We start from the raw sequence: 17811 nt of genomic DNA, 5'->3' as shown, positions 1-17811 counted from the left end.
TTTCCCAACATGAGTACTATATGAGTACAATATGAGTACTATATGAGTGCGGTACTCGGTAGCCCTGCCATGAGGAAATATTCACGTTTCCACGTGCACAGCACAAGAGTGCATGTGGTGAAACTCACACATAACGACGACTGTGCTGCGTCGGGTTCACCTTCAGTGAGAAAATGTCTTTTAAAAAGCGCTGAAGATCCAGATGCTAAATGAAGATGATTGTTCTCCTGTCGCCGGACCATGGAAGCCACGCTGTGTTACTGCATGTTCTCCCTGGGTCGGGACTCTGCAGCCCTTATGACCAGAAGAGACGATTTCCCAATCCTCCCTGAAGTAAAACCTGTCATTTAGCCCAGACGAAGAAACTTCTGAAAATCCGTGTGGAGTAAAAATAAAATAAAAATGCAAACGAAATCTACATTTTCAAATAATATTCTCAAAGCTTTATGGAGCCGTCATGGAGGAGCTGAAGAGCCACGAGAGGCTCTGGACCTGCAGGTTACCGACCTCTTGGAACGCTGCTCTTTGACCAGAATAATCCTCCTCAAACAGATTAGGAATATTATCATGAAGTAACAGGATGAAAAGGTTGTTAAATACACAGACTAGTTAACAGCAAATGTATGAGTGTTGAAGTGATTTACAGTAACTGTGTCAAACATACGACCCTGCGAGGACCAACTGCACCCTTCTACAAAGAGTACAACGTATAGAAGCTACAATGTGCAGAAGCTATAAAGTATAGAAGTTACACGGTATTTTTTGTGTGTTAAAATTGTGTTTCAGTTGTTCAGGTTGCAAATTACAAAGTATAAAAGATACAAAGTGCACAAGTAACAAAGTTTTTTTTGTTTCAGTTGTTCAGTTTTGTAAAAAGAAATGAAACTCACTGTAAGATTTTTATTTTCTATGTTTATTTTGGCCATGTGAGTACACAACAAACTCCACAACTCCTGAACAGGAGTTTGTTATTCAGTTAGAAAAGTCACTGAGCCTCCAGGAGTTTCCTCACACTTTAGAGGAAAAGCAAGATGCTGGCTCCACCATGTGGCCACATGGAGAAACTACAAGCGTTCAGCCTTTCAGAGACATACTACTGAATCTGAGGGCGATTAATGCAGATTAAAGCATGCTGGCGAGCCGCGGGCCGGCCACGCCTCCACTAGGAGGACTCACGCCTGTGGCCCCTCAGGTAGAACACCCAGCTGCAGGTCTCACTGTGGTCTTTGGACCGCTGGCTGCAGACCGTCAGCCTGCCGAACCAGGGCCCCGCTTCATCCCCCGGGGGAGCCTGGAACGACACCTGGAGGTCTCGGGTGGCTTTGGAGGCGATGCTGTCCAACGCTTCCACCGAGAAGCTCGGGTTGTCCACCTGAAGACCACACAAGATTGAGTTGAGGAGACGGTGAGGAGGAAACAAGTGGAACATTGTTCCAGGGCAGCTCTCAGAACAAAAGGAACCAAAACATTATCAACATTATCATCACAGTCCTCTGGTCCGTCTTAATGTCCTTCTTCTATGAATTTGTTTATTACCTCCAACAAGGACGTAATAAAATCATCTATGTATATTTGTCTGTCTGGCTGCAAGATTATGTCAAAACTGCTGCATGGATTTTGTCTAAATTTGGACCAGATTGATGTTAGGCCAATTATGCCCCAAAAATCTATACAAATTTAAATGAGAAAAAAAAAACTAAATGACAAATTTTCACCACATTTTCATCACTGATAGATGTAACCTTTGGCGAACGTCAGAAATCTGATAGCTCTTGTTAAAAAATATGGAGTTTTCTGCACAAATGTAGGTCATGGTTCAGTTTGATTTAGTTTTTTTCTCTCTTCAACAGTCAGAGCTGTTTGTGTCTGGGCCTGGTCTCTCAGAGGGTCTGTACCTGGCAGGAGAAGGCGGTGGTCTGCAGGAAGACGTTCTTGAAGGGGATGGCGACGCGGGAGCCCGACTTGATGCTGAACGGGCCCTGGGCTTTCGGGGGCTTGCAGAGGCCGTGCAGGGGGAAGATGTACTGACCCGTGGTCTTTGAGGACAGCGTCAGGTGACCTCTGGATTCTCCCAGCTGATGAGGCTCGAAGCAGACCTTCACACTGACCTCTGACCCCGACTCCCCAGACCATCTGCGCTTCTTCTCCACGCTGAACTCTTCCCCTTCCACCTGCAGCACAGAGAACAGAGGAGACGGATCTGGGATGAAAATCCACTCCTTAAAGATACACTCTGAAATTCAATGACTATATATAGATGCTTCATCCATCAGGCCAAAATAAATCCCTGGAAACCGCAGGGTTAAATCATTCTTCTCTCTTCGTGTACCGTCACCAGTCATCAGATTAGAAAAGATATTTTTCATTTTTGTGTTATTTGGTCACTCATTTCTCCAGACTAACAACGGGGTGCTACTGACAGTCTCAGGACACATTATTGTGTTAAATATGGAGGAAAAACCTTTGTGATCAAATCTGCTCCCAGACTGAAGCAGGTTCTTTGTACGAGAGGATTTCCTCATGTGGAAAATTTTACAATACAATCTATTCTGCTGTACTGATGTAATGGATTATAATGTAACGTAATCCAGTGATGTTTTGTACAGTGGAGTTCATGTCCTGGAATTTGTGAGAATAATGTGAAGTTTTTCCTACATTTTGTTGTTAATGATACAAATCGTGGCTTTCAATTAGAAAACATCAACAAACAGGTAAAAAAAAATAAAAAAATCTGGTGCATGATGGGAAATTCAGTGAGAAATATTAAAAGATCTTAAAGATACAGGTCGTAAAGTCTGTGTGACTTGGTTCTGAAGATTTGCCCCCATTAAGAAAACCATATACGTCCGTAAATAGAAGTAAACAAGTGGTTTCCTGACCTTGCTGGAGTATTTGGTCTTGAGCTGGGCGTTGTTGACCTTGACCGTGAGGCAGTGGCTGCTGCCCAGCGTGGTGCTGAAGTGGACGGTCTTCTCTAGTGGAGGGGGCAGAGCGCTGAGGAGCAGGTCGTAGGGGAACCACCCCAGCTCGGAATTGGACAGAGTCAGACGGGCCGTCGACTCTCCCGGGTGCAGAGGCTGGAACTGGAACGTCAAGACGCCCTGAGGAGGAGGAGGAGGAGGAGGCGGGAGGTTGAGTGGAGTTCCGCAGCTGCCGGTTTGAGAACAAGCAGCCGAACCCACCTTGGACTGTCCCGGAACCGTCAGCTTGGCTGGAGCCTTGATGTCGGAGCATTTGCACTCGATGGCGAGGACGGTGGCTGTGCTCAGGGGGTTCTCCACCTCCACCGAGGCCGAGGCGGTGTGGTGGACGGCGGCCTCCAGCTGCACGGTGGACACCACCCCCGGAGGAGACACTTTGAACGTGAGCAGGTAGAAGAGGAACTCGCCGGTGTTCTCGTTGCGAAACGTCACCTGAGAACACATCGGGGTGAGTGTGTGCGTGTGTATTAGTGTGTGTGTGTGTGTGTGTGTGTGTGTGTGTGTGTGTGTGTGTGTGTGTGTGTGTGTGTGTGTGTGTGTGTGTGTGTGTGTGTGTGTGTGTGTGTGTGTGTGTGTGCGTGTGTGTGTGTGTGTGTGTGTGTGTGTGTGTGTGTGCGTGCGCGCTCAGACCTTGCTGTGGAACGGTCCCTCTCTGTACGTGGAGAAACACAGCTTGTAGTCCCGTCGAGACGCCGCGGGGACGTCGATGTGCCGGAGGCCACTGAGGGTCACTGTGGCGTCCAGTCGGTCCGGCTTCAGCGCTTCTATCAGCACAAGAAACCTGAGGAGGAGAAGGAGAAGAGCATCTCTACATCTGCTGACAGGAACTAGAAATCAACTGATATTTAAGAAAGACCCTGCAGGTCTTGATGCTCAATTCCAAGTTTCCACTGGGATCAGACTTTTTTGCGTGATCGTGATCATATTTGACAGGTGACCTCCATAAGACTACTGTGTGAACGTCATCGGGCCCCAGAGCGCATGTCCAGAAGACACTGTTTACGGTAGTCGTTGGCTGACACGCCGGTCAGCACCAGGGTTGCCAGATGTGCCTGATGTTTTCAGTCCAAACAACGTAAAAACCACACAACTCAATAAAAACCCGCCTGAAGTTCAGCCTGTGTAGAAATCATGTTCAAACTGTGAAACTATTATATGTGTAGTGAAGAACACACCATAAACACACAAATGCAAGAAATAAAGTAAAAACACGAGAATTTGGCTCCAATTGGGGGATAACCGTCACATCTGGCAACACAAGTCAGCATGTACCGGTAGATCTATTTTCAAGTGGTTTTTCAATACGAGCCGACAAAATGTAGACGACATGAAGAGGGAGCTCTCTCCCTCCTCTATGATCATCTCTCACCTCTTATATTGGACTTCCAGATGTGTGTGTGTGTGAGTGTGAGTGTGAGTGTGTGTGTGTGTGTGTGTGTGTTGTACCTCTGCTGACTGGGCAGCCAGTTGTGAACAGGAAGAAGCTCCTCATGCTGCGTTTTGGCCGGCAGCTGTCTAACAACAGTCTTTTCTTCCCTGGGGGGATCAGCAGTTCCCTGCAGGGTGTGCAGCACGCCCCTCCCATCAGGGAAGGAGAAGAAGATGGATCCCTGAAGAAATGAGGAGAAACACACACCGACGTCACGTCACTCGACAGGTCACACTGTGACCCCGAGTGATATCCGGCGTCCTACCAGGTGCTTCTTTCCAGAGGTCATGGTCAGGGGTGTGTAGGTGACCTCCAGCTCCTTGTTTTCACCGGGACCGAAGGACACGACGGGCGCGGCGCTCCACTGCTTGCCCTCGATCACCGGCCGGACGCTGCACGGCTGATTTGCGGGGTTCAGGACCGTGAGGGTCTGAGTGTCGGAGCTCCGCACCGGGCAGGTGAAGTTCACCAGCTGGAGACAGAACAGCACAGAGGGGAGCTCTCGTCTGAAGACCCTGGACCGGCAGACCTCCACAACCACTTTCCACCAAACACAATACAGCTGCAGCCACAAAACATGAAGGGAGCGCAGCTGGTGACAAGTGATCCTATTCACAGCTTTACCTCTACACTCAGAGCGAGCTGTAGTGTAAAGGCAGAGGGACCAACGAGAAACCAACTTCAACACCAAACACCTGAATATGAATTTGTGTCGGATAAATGAGAAATGACAGAATTTAATACCAGCGTTCATCTTTTTTTTTTTTTTTAAAACATGTCTCTTTTACTGCAATACCTTCCCAGACCACCAGGGTCCACCGATCGTTTTGGATTGAAGTGTGCTAAAAAGTGAGTGGAACCTCTTTGGCGGTGGAGGCTGCGATGCAGGAGCCTGTGACGGTCAGAGACAAGTCTGAAGACAAGCCGTCCACAGAGCAGCGCAGCTTCTCGTATCTGATGTGGTTATTCATCTCCACGGGGGCAAAGGTCACGGTGAAGGGGAACTCCACGCCGGGGCCGATGTAACCTTTAGTCGGCGCGATGATCAACTCTGCGGGGAAATCCTCACTCCTCCATTTGAACCTGAGCAGGATTTAAAACAGACAACAGGGGAAAATACATGAAACCACAAAGAGTGTTTCAATTAAATATGCTCTCTGGATTCTGAGTTTGGTTGAAATGTTTGAAATGAACTACTTCATCGTTACATAAACATATAAAGGAAGAAAAGGAAGTTCAGGGAGTAGGATTATCTTTTCATAACTTATAAAATGAAACACTGAATCTTAAATATTCTCACAGGTCACAAATAAATAAGACTAAAGTTTAATTCCGTTACTAACAGGATGAATAAAGTACAAGCTGCAATAATGTAAAAAAATCAGAACACACACAATTTTTGTATTCTCACAAAGTGAAGCATGGAAAAAACTGTAATAAGTAAAATTCTTCAGTCGAGAAAAACCTTTTAAAAAATATGCATAACTACTTTCTTTGTTTCTCTGGATATTGGAGAGGTGGCGGAGTGTTGCTTTGAGTTCTCGCTAGGCGTGTGTGTGTGTGTGTGTGTGTGTGTGTGTGTGTGTGTGTGTGTGTGTGTGTGTGTGTGTGTGTGCGTGTGTGTGTGTTCACCCTGCACTGATGTCCCCTGTGTTCCTCATGATGATTTTCTTCTGCGACTGACAGCGCTGCACCACGGCTCCAAACGACAGATGGTTCTGGTCCAGGAAGACCTGCAGACCCTGACAGTCCAACACACAGGAGCTGATTACCACTTTATTCACACAAGGAACCACTAACAGTTAGTTAGATGTTAGTTACATGTGGCTAGAGGTGGTTAGACGTTAATTACAGGCTAGTTTCAGGTGGTTACAGTCTTATAGCCTACCTGACAGCAGCCGTGGAAGGTGAGCAGAGGTTGGATCAGCCCTGAACAGTCGGCCTGCAGCTTGGCCGTGAACGGAGGATGAGGCTGCTGGGGGGAGAACTGAAGCTCAACGTGGCAACAACCACCAGGCCTCAGCTTCAGCTCACCGGCTGGACTCACACACAGATCCTGGAGGAGGAGGAGGAGGAGTGGAAGGAGGAAAAGGAAGAGGAGGATGAAGAGGAGGAGGGGGTGGTGGTGGTCAGTGTGTGTGTGCGCTTCAGGGAGTGTGTCTGAGCCACCTTTGTGTCCAGTGGAGAACTTGCACTGAGCATCAGGGAGAAACCGAGGTCCAAACTGCTGCGGTTGATCAGAACCAGCTGCTTCTTCACCTTCTGACCGACTGTCAGAGAGCCCAGCTTCAGGTTCCTCTGGTGGGGATCCTCCACTTCCAGCTAGTGCAGAGAAGTGCACGACAAAAAAAACAATCAGACGATTCATAACAGGACGTGAAGCCCATCAGGTGATTGTGAATGTCTGATCGATTGATTTTGGACATTGGGGCCAGTCACATTAAACATTAAAAGAATCACATCGTCACCTTCACTTCGATGCCCTGTCCCCGCACGTCCACCTCTTTGCTCACGCAGCCGTTCAAGAGGAAGTGGAGCTTTTGGTGGTAGCGGCGAGCCTCTGGGGGACAGAAGGTGACGGGAACCTCCATCACAGCACCGGGAGGCAGAACGTCCGGGTGGAAGTCCAGCTCCAGGAACGCGGTGTTGGCGAATTGACACTGGACACTGAGGCCGGACACACAGGGGAGGAGTTCAGTTGATATTGTGGAAGCTGATACTCATGGAAAATAACAGAAAATCACTTTCACATGTTTGCCTTCATGAACCTGGAAAATCTTTTGCTTATGCTTAAAGCAATGATGTCAAACCGGCAATGTGAGTCTCTTGATTCAGATTAATTTGTTGTCATCGTCTTTCCTGCACACACCTGATGTCTCTCTGGCCCCTGTTGGTGATGAGCAGCGTCCGGCAGGGCGCCGACATGCCCGCACTGACCACAAAACACTTTCCAAAGTTCAGCTCGCTGAAGGAGAAGTCGAGGCTCGGCGCTACAGCCGATCCTTTAACGGCAAAACTAAACGTTGGCCCGTGTTTCACCTGAAAGACAAAACCAACCCACTGCATTGCCCATATGACCATCATTACACTTTGTGTACTCACTTAGAAATCCTTTAAAACACCGTTAATAAATTGAAAACAATTGCACAACATACAACACATGTTCTCTGCACTTCCACCAAGTTTGATCAGTTTTTGTAAATATTCAGTGAGGATTTTATAAATTTCAGAGACGATTTTTATCTAGAAATGATGAAATATGACCGAGTTTGCTTGACTTTTTCTAAAGGAATCGTAAATCTATAGGATTAAAAATGTTTAGTTGTTGTAGAACTTAAAAAGTTAAAAGCAAAAGGAAAAAAAGAAAAAGTAATGAATAAATAAATAAATAAATAATAAAGAGATGAAGAAATTTATTTTAAACAAAAACAGATGAAGAAACAAACAAAAAAGAAAAATGAAGAAAAAAGAAAGAAAAATATAGATGACAGACAGACAGAGAGATAGATAGATAGATAGATAGATAGATAGATAGATAGATAGATAGATAGATAGATAGATAGATAGATAGATAGATAGATAGATAGATAGATAGATAGATAGATAGATAGATAGATAGATAGATAGACAGATAGAAAAGCTCGAGAAGGAAAAATAAATTATTAAAAGCTGAAAAAATATAGAGGAAAAAACTGAGGAAGCAAATAAAAAAAAAAACAGACAGTAGGCTTTGAAGTACTCTTGAACAATAATTGAGTCCTTTTCTAAAAGGCTTTTCTAAAAAGATACTAACATCCAGAGTTATTCTGGGATTATTCTAGGATTGGACACTTGGTGGCCGACAATCTCCTGGTCTGATATTTCTGCTTGCAGAGTTGAAACCCACCCTGATGCTGAGAGTGACGTCCTGCAGGCTGCAGACCCCCTGGGGGGAGAAGACCAGGCCGGCCTGCAGCTGCTGTCCCACCTCCACGGCCGCGCTCTGCGGCGTCACCTCAAGCTGCTGCAGTAGCTCTTTGGGAGCTGTCAGGTCGAAGGTCACCTCCAGAACGAACCTCGCCAGGTTGGATATCAGGAAGTTGAAGGACTTCTGCTCTGAAACTCCCACCTGGGAACATGAATGTGCAGAAACTCAGGAGGGGAGCCTCATGTTGGAAGCTCAGAGGGACTCTGAAATGAAAGTGACCCAACCTTTTTGAAGTCCAGCGTGTCCTGGTGGTCAGGGACGACCTCTTCGAAGGCCCCGTCTGATTTGTCCACGCGAACAGACGCATTCATCATGAAACAATCGGCTTTAACCATCAGCGTGAGCGGCTCGGACTTCCTCTTCACCTTCACAATCGGCCTGAAACTCTCATTTCCCTCCCGAGACGGAGTGAAGGACACGGTCAAAGGCAGCCTGCAGGAAAGAAGCAGCACATCAGTTTGAAGCTAAACATATAGTTTCACACTCTTTCAGAACACGGGGAACCTTTGTTTAGGACCCAGCGTGCCGGTCAGCGGCTGCACACTGAGGCTGGCCTGCTGATCTTCACTGAGGAGAGACGACCGCAGGACGGAGAAGTGGAACGAGTCCTCTTCTTTATTCACCACATCGATGACCTGCTCCACATTACAGCCTACACACACACACACACACACACACACACACACACACACACACACACACGAAGCGTCGAGCAGTCTGATGGACAGTGAAAACTCAGAAGCAGTGGAAGCTGTGTTACTGTTACACACCAACGAGCACTCCTCCGAACTGGATGTGGACTCTGTCCAGATAGATGAGCGGTTCCCTCCTGGTCCCCACACACAGGAAGGGAACAGACAGAGTCTCCGTCACGAAGCGCCACAACGACTCCACCACGTCCTGCTGCTCAGCCACATACTGGAACGATACCTGCACACACACACACACACACACACACGTGAAGAAAGGAGACGTTTGGCAGACTGTGTGTGTTTTGGTTCTTACCTCTGCCCTCTTCCCGGGTGCGACAGTCCCACTCGGGGTGACACAGCAGAACAGGCTGTCTCCTTCGTCCTCACACCTCCACTTGAAGGAAAAGGGTTTACTGGTCGGGTTGAGGACATGAAAACATCTGCGGAATAAAGCAAAGCGTTAGGACTCAGCCTGATAGAGATGATCCACCGCTCTGGTCTGAGGTCTACCTCGTTGTTGTTGTGGAAACGCCCACAGCATTGAACTCCAACACCCGGGGGTTCAGGTCCAGGAGACTCCTGAACTCTGGCGGTCTGCGGTTCTCCAGGTAGTCCGAGTCCTCCAGGTCGAAGTGGCAGTGGGGCAAAAGACTGCGGCCGCTCACCGACACACACGGGGGCTGTACACCATCCTGCAGGTTGGGAATACTGGAAGAAGAACATGCAGAATTTAATGTCCAGGAGGATGTTCTGGTAAATACACTGAAGTTCCTCTGAAGCAGGACCAGTATAGTAGTGCCATAATGAAATTTAAAGTTGACAAAAATGAAGCGATTATGTAATAAATGACTTGAACTTCAGTACAATACAGTGAAAGAATTGTAAAGCTCTTAATCTCTGGTCTACGGCCCTGAAGTGACGTCACACACAGTGAACATGTGAGCTGCTCACTTCGGTGTGGGTGTATCAGTGTCTTGCGTCAATATCTGTTTGGATGACTGCTTTCCAAAATGTAAGAAAAACAAAAAAAACAACATTAAATACGCTGCTGATGCTGTTACTTTCTGTACCTGCAGAGCACTGTGCCCTGGAAACGAGCCACCTCCACTGGAGAGAAGCGGAGGCTGAAGTGCTGCGTGGCCCCCGGTTGGATGTGCCCAACGTGTGGCTCCACTTCAAAAGGAGCCGATTCCATAGAGGCCGTGAGCAGGGACATGACTCCTGCCAGAGCACTGCCGGGACGCAGTGCCGACCCCGGTCTGGACCGCAGTGTGGACCCCGGGGAACCCCTGCTGCCAGGTCGAGAACTGCTGGAGGTCCTGTCTGTTAGAGACGATACACGTTGACATTTATACAAACGGTTGTTTTTTTGTAACCATTCACATCCGAATGTGTCTAGTTTTGCAAAATAAGGCACAGTAACATAAGGATCATGATTTCAAAATAGGATAAAGTCCTACCTATTTGGGTTTCTTTGCTGCCGCTTGAATCCATGACAACTTTCCATTTGAAATCTAGGCCCACTGCGCCTTCATTCACTATCTGCAGTCTAATGCAAACACACACATTGCCGGCTCCTTATTGCACACTTCGTTAAATGAGAGCCACATTTGCCATTTTTAATGTTGTTCGTGCCAAAACAAAACATTTTAGGACAGACTGGGTCCCATAATTTGCTCCCCGCCCACATTTTGGATTGTTGAAATTCTTCAGGGTGAGATATTTCAATTAGGGCCTTCCAAAAAGAACCAGGAGCGAGTTCAGGGCCTTAAATGCACACCACCATTGTCAAGGGAGCCGAGTGAGAGATACGTCATTACGTCACTCCAAAACATTGTACGTCACTGATTTCACAAATGTAGCACCGGTGGTGCGGCTACAGCAATGAGAAGACGGACTGCATTCATCGGTTTGGTCCGGGTCTCTCCATCTCGTCTGGCCTGAACCATTGATGCAGACCAAAGAGAGAAAACGTTGAGTCTCCTCATCGCTCCATTGTTGTTTTTTCACGTCAATCTTGCTTTTGGATTTTTTCTCTCTATGGCCACTCTGGGGTTCAAAATGCCAGTGCAGCATCTCTTCTGCCTTGTAGGTAGCAATAGCTCCGCCCACAGCTGATGATGTGTCAAGCCTCGCTCTGGCCCAGCAACGACTTGGGACCAGCTGAGCACCCATTTAGACCCTGATAGGCCGGGGCTTGGGCAGTGGAAACACAAAGAACTGGTGCTAAATCAGGCCCTGGCCCCGAACTAGTGCCTGGTTCTTTTTGGTGGAAAAGCCCCAATGAGAGCTGTATGAAGGGTTAAACAGGAAAAAAATGACTAAAGAATGGAAACACAGTCCAACCAATGAGAGCAGACACTCCTCAGATGATGAGGTCAGAAGGGTCCTGATGAAGGCTCCGTCTAAAACTCAAGTGAAAACTTATCATTTTCGCATTTGCGTTTCATAAAAATTTGTCATTTTCATTGAAAACGTTGTCTAAACAGAGTCTGAAAGGAAGAACAAGCTCTGACTCACGGGTGGATCCTGCTCTGGTACAGTAGCGTGTCTTTGAAGTTGACAGCGTCGGCGTTGCAGCTGAACTTCACGTAGTCACAAACTGCACTGACGCGCATTTCCAGCTCCCACTGGGAGTCTTTCACCGCCGAGCAGCTGGGCTCGGGATCAATCTTCACTACCTGCAGGCACACACACTTAAATCGACCAGAGTTTCTTCACATGGTGCCGTCCGACAGTCCTCAGTGTGAGTCCAGCGACAGACCTTGTTCTGTGCTGCCTGCCGCGACGCTCCGGAGTTCAGCCACCGGACCGTCCTCTGCCGGTCGTCCCAGTCGGCCACCTCGTCCAGCGGCCGCTCGAACTCCACCTGCCACAGTTTACATCTCACCGAGCATCTGCGGAGAGTCAGCGGCTGGCAGGAGGTGAAGGTGGCTGTTACTTCCTTCGAACAACCAGCGTGAAGATGCCCCACCTGTGGAGAATGAGTCCGTTGGAAAGGTTCAATTGGGTGATCAAACCTTTTGAAGAGAATTAAGTGACAGGACATGGAAAGATAATTCATCAATTCTGTCTGTGTATTATCAGGCTTCAGGTTTCGGTCAAGATCAATTCCCGATCCTGTAGACATGAAGACGATGAGAGACTGAAGGTCAAAGCATGAGAATGATGAAGAAAGGTGATTTCAGTAATTTTTAACCTTCACTGAGTATTTGACAAACTGCTTATCTGAAGGGTTTCACACACAACCATCAGAGTTTCCAAAGGATGGTGAGAAACAGAGAAGATCTCCAGAGAGAATGATGAAGACCGCCTTGGGTGTCTCTGCAGGAAACTGACGCTACAGATCACACAGGACCACCAGAACTGGACCAGAGAAGGTCTGAGGAGTCTCCATTTCTGCTGCCACTGTTTAGTATACCGACTTCTGATAGAGACGTCCAGCTCACAAAGCCTATACGGACTTGAACTGGTTTCTGGAATGTGACAATGAGTTTTCTGGACTCTGAACATCTCCAAAGATGTCCACAGTCACAGATCTCGTTTAAACAGAGCTCCTCGGGGTGATGAAGGACCGGGACATTCACAACATGGTGTCGAAGAACATCTCTTTAGGACTGTTTACACCTTCTTGAAGAAACAGGGTGTCTCACCTGGAACCAGCAGGATCTCCCTCATACACACCATTACCGTGGCATGGTTATTGTGGTGTTTCTGTGAGTTACCTGTGGAGAAAAGACCACCTGGGATCCACCTGAAGGCCACTCGAACTTCACTGCCTGGTTGCTGCTGTGGTTGGTCATGGTGAAGCTCTCCTGGTGCGAGAAGCCCACATGGCAGTCACCGAAATCCAGCATGTCGGACTGACCTGAGAGAGAGGGGGAGGGAGAGAGGGAGGGAGAGAGAGCAAGAAAGAGAGAGGAGAGGGGGGAGAAAGAGAAGGAAAGAGAGAGTGAGAGAGAGAAACAGATGGGACTTACAGAGCAGTCCTTCAGAGCTGCTCAGTCTCTCTCCTCTCCTCTCCTACCTTCCTCCTCCTCCTCCTCCTCCTCTTGCTGAGACCTCCCGATGTTTCCCAGTGAGACCACCTCCTGGTAAGCCTCTCCTGTCACGCGTATCGTGCTGCCGCTGTACTGGTTGTCCTCCACCTGCAGCACCATCTCCGCCCTCACACTCAGCGGTCTGTCAGAGCAGAGGCCGACCTCAAAGTCCGCCGATTGGTTCACGTTCAGCCTCAGAGACACTCTGTGCACCACCTGGTGCTCTGTGGAAGAAGTCAAGGGTGACAGATCACAAACATCTGTTTAGTACAGGGGTCTGCCATCAAGGTCTACAGCCGCCAAGACCAACAGTCGATAAGTTCAATCAGGATTTGGCACCGAGGGTGAAGGACCTGGACTGGATGCTGTCTGTTTACTGTTATTTTGGCTGTAGAGGCTGTTTGGGATGTGTTAGCTGGTTTGACACTGTTTGGTTGTTTGGGCTGCAAAGTGGCTTGGGGAGGCCATCATATGGGGTGGGGTGGAGTTTCCTGGTCGGACCTGGAGTGGGACTGTCTTCCTTTTTGGGATTGGATGCATCTTTGTTCTCTCTTGTTTCTGCGGATTGCAGGATATCTTCCTGGTTATCATCAGACTGTATGGGCATGTTGGTGACCATCGGTGGTGAGGTGGTTGGCACAAGCCCACAAGATCATGGCTTCAATAAACTCAAGCATTTATTGTTTTTTGTTTTTTTTTTTAATGTAGAGTGTTTGATGAGTAGACTTCAAGATTTTGAACATCTCTCCATAACATTTATCTGATCTAGAAATAGACTGAAAGTGTAAGACTGACCAAGGCCAAACACGCATTTCACCACTTTCAGTTGAAAATTAAACAGTGAATGTCCTGCTATCACACATTTTTGACATCCTTCTACGTTCAGGTAGGAAATCTGGTCGGTTGCTTCACAACGAGATGAAGCAAACGTGTAGAAAGGTGTGCAGGTATGTATGTGTATCAGTGATTCTTAGTTTGTTTTGTGTGTACAGGTGTAGTGTTACCTTCATCCACAGTGTCCTGGAGTTTAGTGGACGTTATGGTGCTGCAGGAGTTTCCAGCAGCAGCTTTGAGGCTGAAAACATTGTTTTCATCCAGCATTTCGATGTGAACCTGAAATAATAATTCCACAGAGTACTTTAATTAAACTGGAAAAAACTTCCAGGTTAAAGTATATTAGATCAGATCAGACTTTATTAATCCCACGTGGGGAAATACAGGTATCACAGCAGCATTTTCACATTGCACAAAATAGTTAAAGACAGCATAGTTGCACACGTAGAACAAGCCGTGTATATATAAATAGAAAATTAAATGAAAAAGTATTTAGAAATAGAGAAATATCAAGACCAGGAGGGGGGGGGGGTACACATAGTAGCAGCAGCAGTGATATTTACAATATTTCCAGTACTTTTCTACATTCAGGACGGGTGTCTTCTCACCTCAGCGGGAACGGTTCCATCATTGAGCAGCACCAGAGGCAGACTGTGTCTGCGGCCCACCAGCACCCGTCTGAACTGCATGAGGGGGATTCCTCGCCTGCTCCTCAGAGCGGGGCGCAGCAAACACACGCTGGGCAGGGTTCCCTCCCCTGTCAGCTCCACGTCCAGAATCTTCCCCTTCAGGGAGGGATGCATGCTGGGAAAGGTGGCAGGAGACAGCCAAACGTTAGCAGTTCCATCCTCGTCTCGCCATGCGTCCTGACTGAAGTGTTCCTGAGCTTGTGTGGCAGCTGGGTGAACGTGATGGTTCAGGTCACCTCAAACGGCCACCTGACCCAAGCACTGTGACCCTTGAGCCAATTTTGAAACATAAGAAAATGGGTTCATGGTGGCGTCGGTTAAGGTATGTGTTCTACCGAGTGCCCTTTGTAGTGTCTAGTTTCTTTCATTTTTGTTTACTTTGCATGGAGCACCGTCTTTCCAGTTTTCAGTACTTTATTTGCTGCGATATGCAAGTGAGACTTTGAATCAGGGGAGTCAAACATAAGGCCTGTGGGCCAAAATCGGTCCGCAAGAAAGTTCTTAAGACTACCGGACAAAACACAACACAGAGACTCGAGGTTTGATATTGGTAATGCTGCTATGAAAGCTAAAGCAGACTAGCAGTACCCTTAAATCCATGTGGTCAGGGTGTAAATACACCCACACTGCAACAGCTAGAGGAGAAGTTTAGTGGACTTTTGACTGTATTTGCCACCAGAAGGTTACATTGCAATTGGCTTTATGTTGAGTCTGCTGTCAGTTTCAATAGTAATTATTTCGTTTTGTGAAAATATAGACATTTCTATCTCATATACTCATATACACCTAAAATTAATGAATATTATGGCACTATTTTACCATTCTTCAGTTTTAACGTTGCAAAACACACCAAAAGTTAAGACAGCATTTCCGTGTGTGTGGTTGTTATTTACCAGCTGGGTGCCTCCATGGTTGCTTCCAACACAGCGCTGTACAGCTGCATGGTCTGAGGGCAGAAGGTGACCACAGCGAAAGCATGCGACTGGTTGGGAATGTTCAGTGTGGCGGTGGACAAAGCGAAAGCCTCCCCATTTTGAGGTGTCTGTAAGACAGTCGCATTTATACAGTCTACATTCACGCAGTCACATTAATTATTGACGATTGCAGAATAAAAGTGTGAGGCCTCACCTCGGTTCCATCATGTTTGATGGTCAGGTTGAGCACACAGGGGACTTTGCTGTTGTTGGAGAGTTTAAAGCGGGCCTCAGCAGTTCGCCCCACCAACACTTTGTTAAAAACAAACGTGTTCTCGTCCAGGATGTAGACACTTTCTGCGTTGCTGAACTGTTCCGAGGAGAGCTGACTGCTGTTGTGGCACAGGTGGTGTTCTTCAAAGATGGAGGCCAGGTCTGAGGAGATGCCTGTGAAAGCAAAACAATGAACAAGAGACACAATATCTGTGTTGTTCCTCGCTTCGTTGCTCTGGAAAAGTTTGTGTTGTTTATCACTGTGTCTGTTTTGAATTTGTTTGAGTAGGAGGTGCGAAACGGCTCAGCACTCATCTGGCCCACGTCCTGTCTGGAAACACGTCACCACATCCGCTGACAATCACAGTCTCACCTGGCTTGCAGACTTCAGCCAGCAGTTGGTACGGGATCCCGTCAGGGTGGTGTGAGGGGTCCCGGCCACTGATGTCAATGAGTAAATCCTGCTTGAAGGTACCGAGCTGATCGGCTGCACAGTCCACCGCGATGAGCTGCTGAGCCCCCGGCTGCAGGCTCCCTCTGCAGGGAGTCACTGAGAAGACCCCTGTGGTAAGGTGGGTCTGAGGGAAACACAGAGGAAGAACATGTGACCTCAAATCAAGATCAGTTAAAGGCTCTGCTAAAAAGATAAAGCTTCAGCTCACTTGTACAGTTACGATATGTAATATTTATTCGCCATGAATACTCAGCTAAGTGAGACAGTCAAATTGTCATCTTGAAGACATTTCTTTTGATTGTGCCGCTGGTAAGTCTACTAAAGTCAGTCCATCTCTCCCCAGTCTGTTTGGGCTTGCAATACAAGTTTGCAGCACAAGGTGGTGCATTGAGTTACCAAAGAAACAACAGCTTCCATGTGAAACCAAACCAATGTAAAAGAAATCAGAATGTGGCAGTAGAAGGACTGACTGATGACAGAAAGACTCAACGAGTAAGTACCATAATTTCTCGACTATAAGCCGCTACTTTTGTCACAAACTTTGAAAAATGACGTGGCCAATTTATGGATTTTTACGGGTTAACGGGCTTCATGCCGCCAGATTCTACTTCGGCATGTAGGTACATACTCTTTTGAACACTTCTGCTTCTCCAAAACTTGCCCTAAAAGTGATATTTCTGCTCTTGGTGACCTCGTCTTGTGCTGTGTTCTGTGGTCCAGAACTCCAGCAGCTGACAGCCGTGAGTGATGCGTTCAGGTGCATCACGTAAAGCTGCCCTGCTGGACTCCGTGCCTGAGAAATCTTTCTCTTCAGAATCACAATCAGCAAATATCTGAAAAACTACTTCATCAACAGAGATAAAACCCTGTGATTGTGTATTTCTCTCTCTCTCTCTCTCTGTGTATGCATGTACGTATGTATGTATGTATGTATGTATGAAACGATGCATTTTCACGAGAGACATTGTGTGAGCGCGGCCTGAGTGAACGAGTGCTGTCGCTCTCTCACCTGCGGAGCTGGCGTGTTCTGCTGAATGGTCCTCTGCTTCATGTCGATCGGAGCGCCATGCTTCCCCAAGGAGCTGTCAGCACATTTCCATTTATTCAAATCACTAAGATCAGATAAAAAAGACAAAACACAAGTCCTCTCCGTCAGCGTCAAATCACTTCTTTTTATGAACCGTTAAATAAAGACACTGCTGTTCAAGCTTCCACTGTTTTATCATTTCCAGGCTGCAGCTGACATTTAATACTTATCACTCACCAGGAACAACTGAAGAGTGGGCTGTAGGCCGTATCTTAAAACTCAGTGTAGCACCAACCACTGTAGCATCACTGAACATGAGTGTGGCATTCCACATGGCAGTTGACTGGGACCGCTACGTCTCACAGTTATAACAAATGATCTACCTTGGATTGAGCTTGTGAGATTAGTATCCTATGCAGATGATTTTACCTTGGATGATACTACTGTTCATAAATCTGTGTGTGCATGTGTGTGTGTTCCTACCTTGTCCGTCTCCGTGCTGCGGGGGCTC

General features: G+C 47.3%; 1 protein-coding gene across 1 annotated transcript in view; it reads right to left on the bottom strand.

The window, feature by feature from the left end:
- Positions 1 to 1162: 1162 nt before the first annotated feature.
- The window catches only part of hydin (HYDIN axonemal central pair apparatus protein), a gene marked incomplete at both ends in the record, with an annotated part of 52911 nt that continues 36262 nt past the window's right edge, over positions 1163 to 17811 (bottom strand). Inside the window, 29 exons of the mRNA XM_080503590.1 lie at positions 1163 to 1372; positions 1896 to 2171; positions 2880 to 3101; positions 3183 to 3413; positions 3612 to 3762; positions 4428 to 4591; positions 4676 to 4882; positions 5271 to 5493; positions 6043 to 6152; positions 6299 to 6466; positions 6580 to 6732; positions 6879 to 7077; positions 7280 to 7449; positions 8297 to 8518; positions 8602 to 8809; positions 8882 to 9029; positions 9148 to 9307; positions 9383 to 9509; positions 9580 to 9777; positions 10140 to 10388; positions 11590 to 11750; positions 11834 to 12043; positions 12795 to 12937; positions 13106 to 13333; positions 14114 to 14222; positions 14552 to 14747; positions 15526 to 15674; positions 15761 to 15993; positions 16193 to 16381. Coding sequence (XP_080359716.1) covers positions 1163 to 1372; positions 1896 to 2171; positions 2880 to 3101; positions 3183 to 3413; positions 3612 to 3762; positions 4428 to 4591; positions 4676 to 4882; positions 5271 to 5493; positions 6043 to 6152; positions 6299 to 6466; positions 6580 to 6732; positions 6879 to 7077; positions 7280 to 7449; positions 8297 to 8518; positions 8602 to 8809; positions 8882 to 9029; positions 9148 to 9307; positions 9383 to 9509; positions 9580 to 9777; positions 10140 to 10388; positions 11590 to 11750; positions 11834 to 12043; positions 12795 to 12937; positions 13106 to 13333; positions 14114 to 14222; positions 14552 to 14747; positions 15526 to 15674; positions 15761 to 15993; positions 16193 to 16381 — 5414 coding nt within the window. The remainder of the gene's footprint in view (positions 1373 to 1895; positions 2172 to 2879; positions 3102 to 3182; positions 3414 to 3611; positions 3763 to 4427; positions 4592 to 4675; positions 4883 to 5270; positions 5494 to 6042; positions 6153 to 6298; positions 6467 to 6579; positions 6733 to 6878; positions 7078 to 7279; positions 7450 to 8296; positions 8519 to 8601; positions 8810 to 8881; positions 9030 to 9147; positions 9308 to 9382; positions 9510 to 9579; positions 9778 to 10139; positions 10389 to 11589; positions 11751 to 11833; positions 12044 to 12794; positions 12938 to 13105; positions 13334 to 14113; positions 14223 to 14551; positions 14748 to 15525; positions 15675 to 15760; positions 15994 to 16192; positions 16382 to 17811) is intronic.

The sequence above is a fragment of the Blennius ocellaris genome (genome assembly GCF_963422515.1).
Source record: "Blennius ocellaris genome assembly, chromosome: 10".
In the NCBI taxonomy this organism is placed as follows: Eukaryota; Metazoa; Chordata; class Actinopteri; order Blenniiformes; family Blenniidae; genus Blennius; species Blennius ocellaris.
The sequence above is the reverse complement of the archived record's forward strand: the minus strand, read 5'-3'. Positions and strand labels throughout refer to the sequence as shown.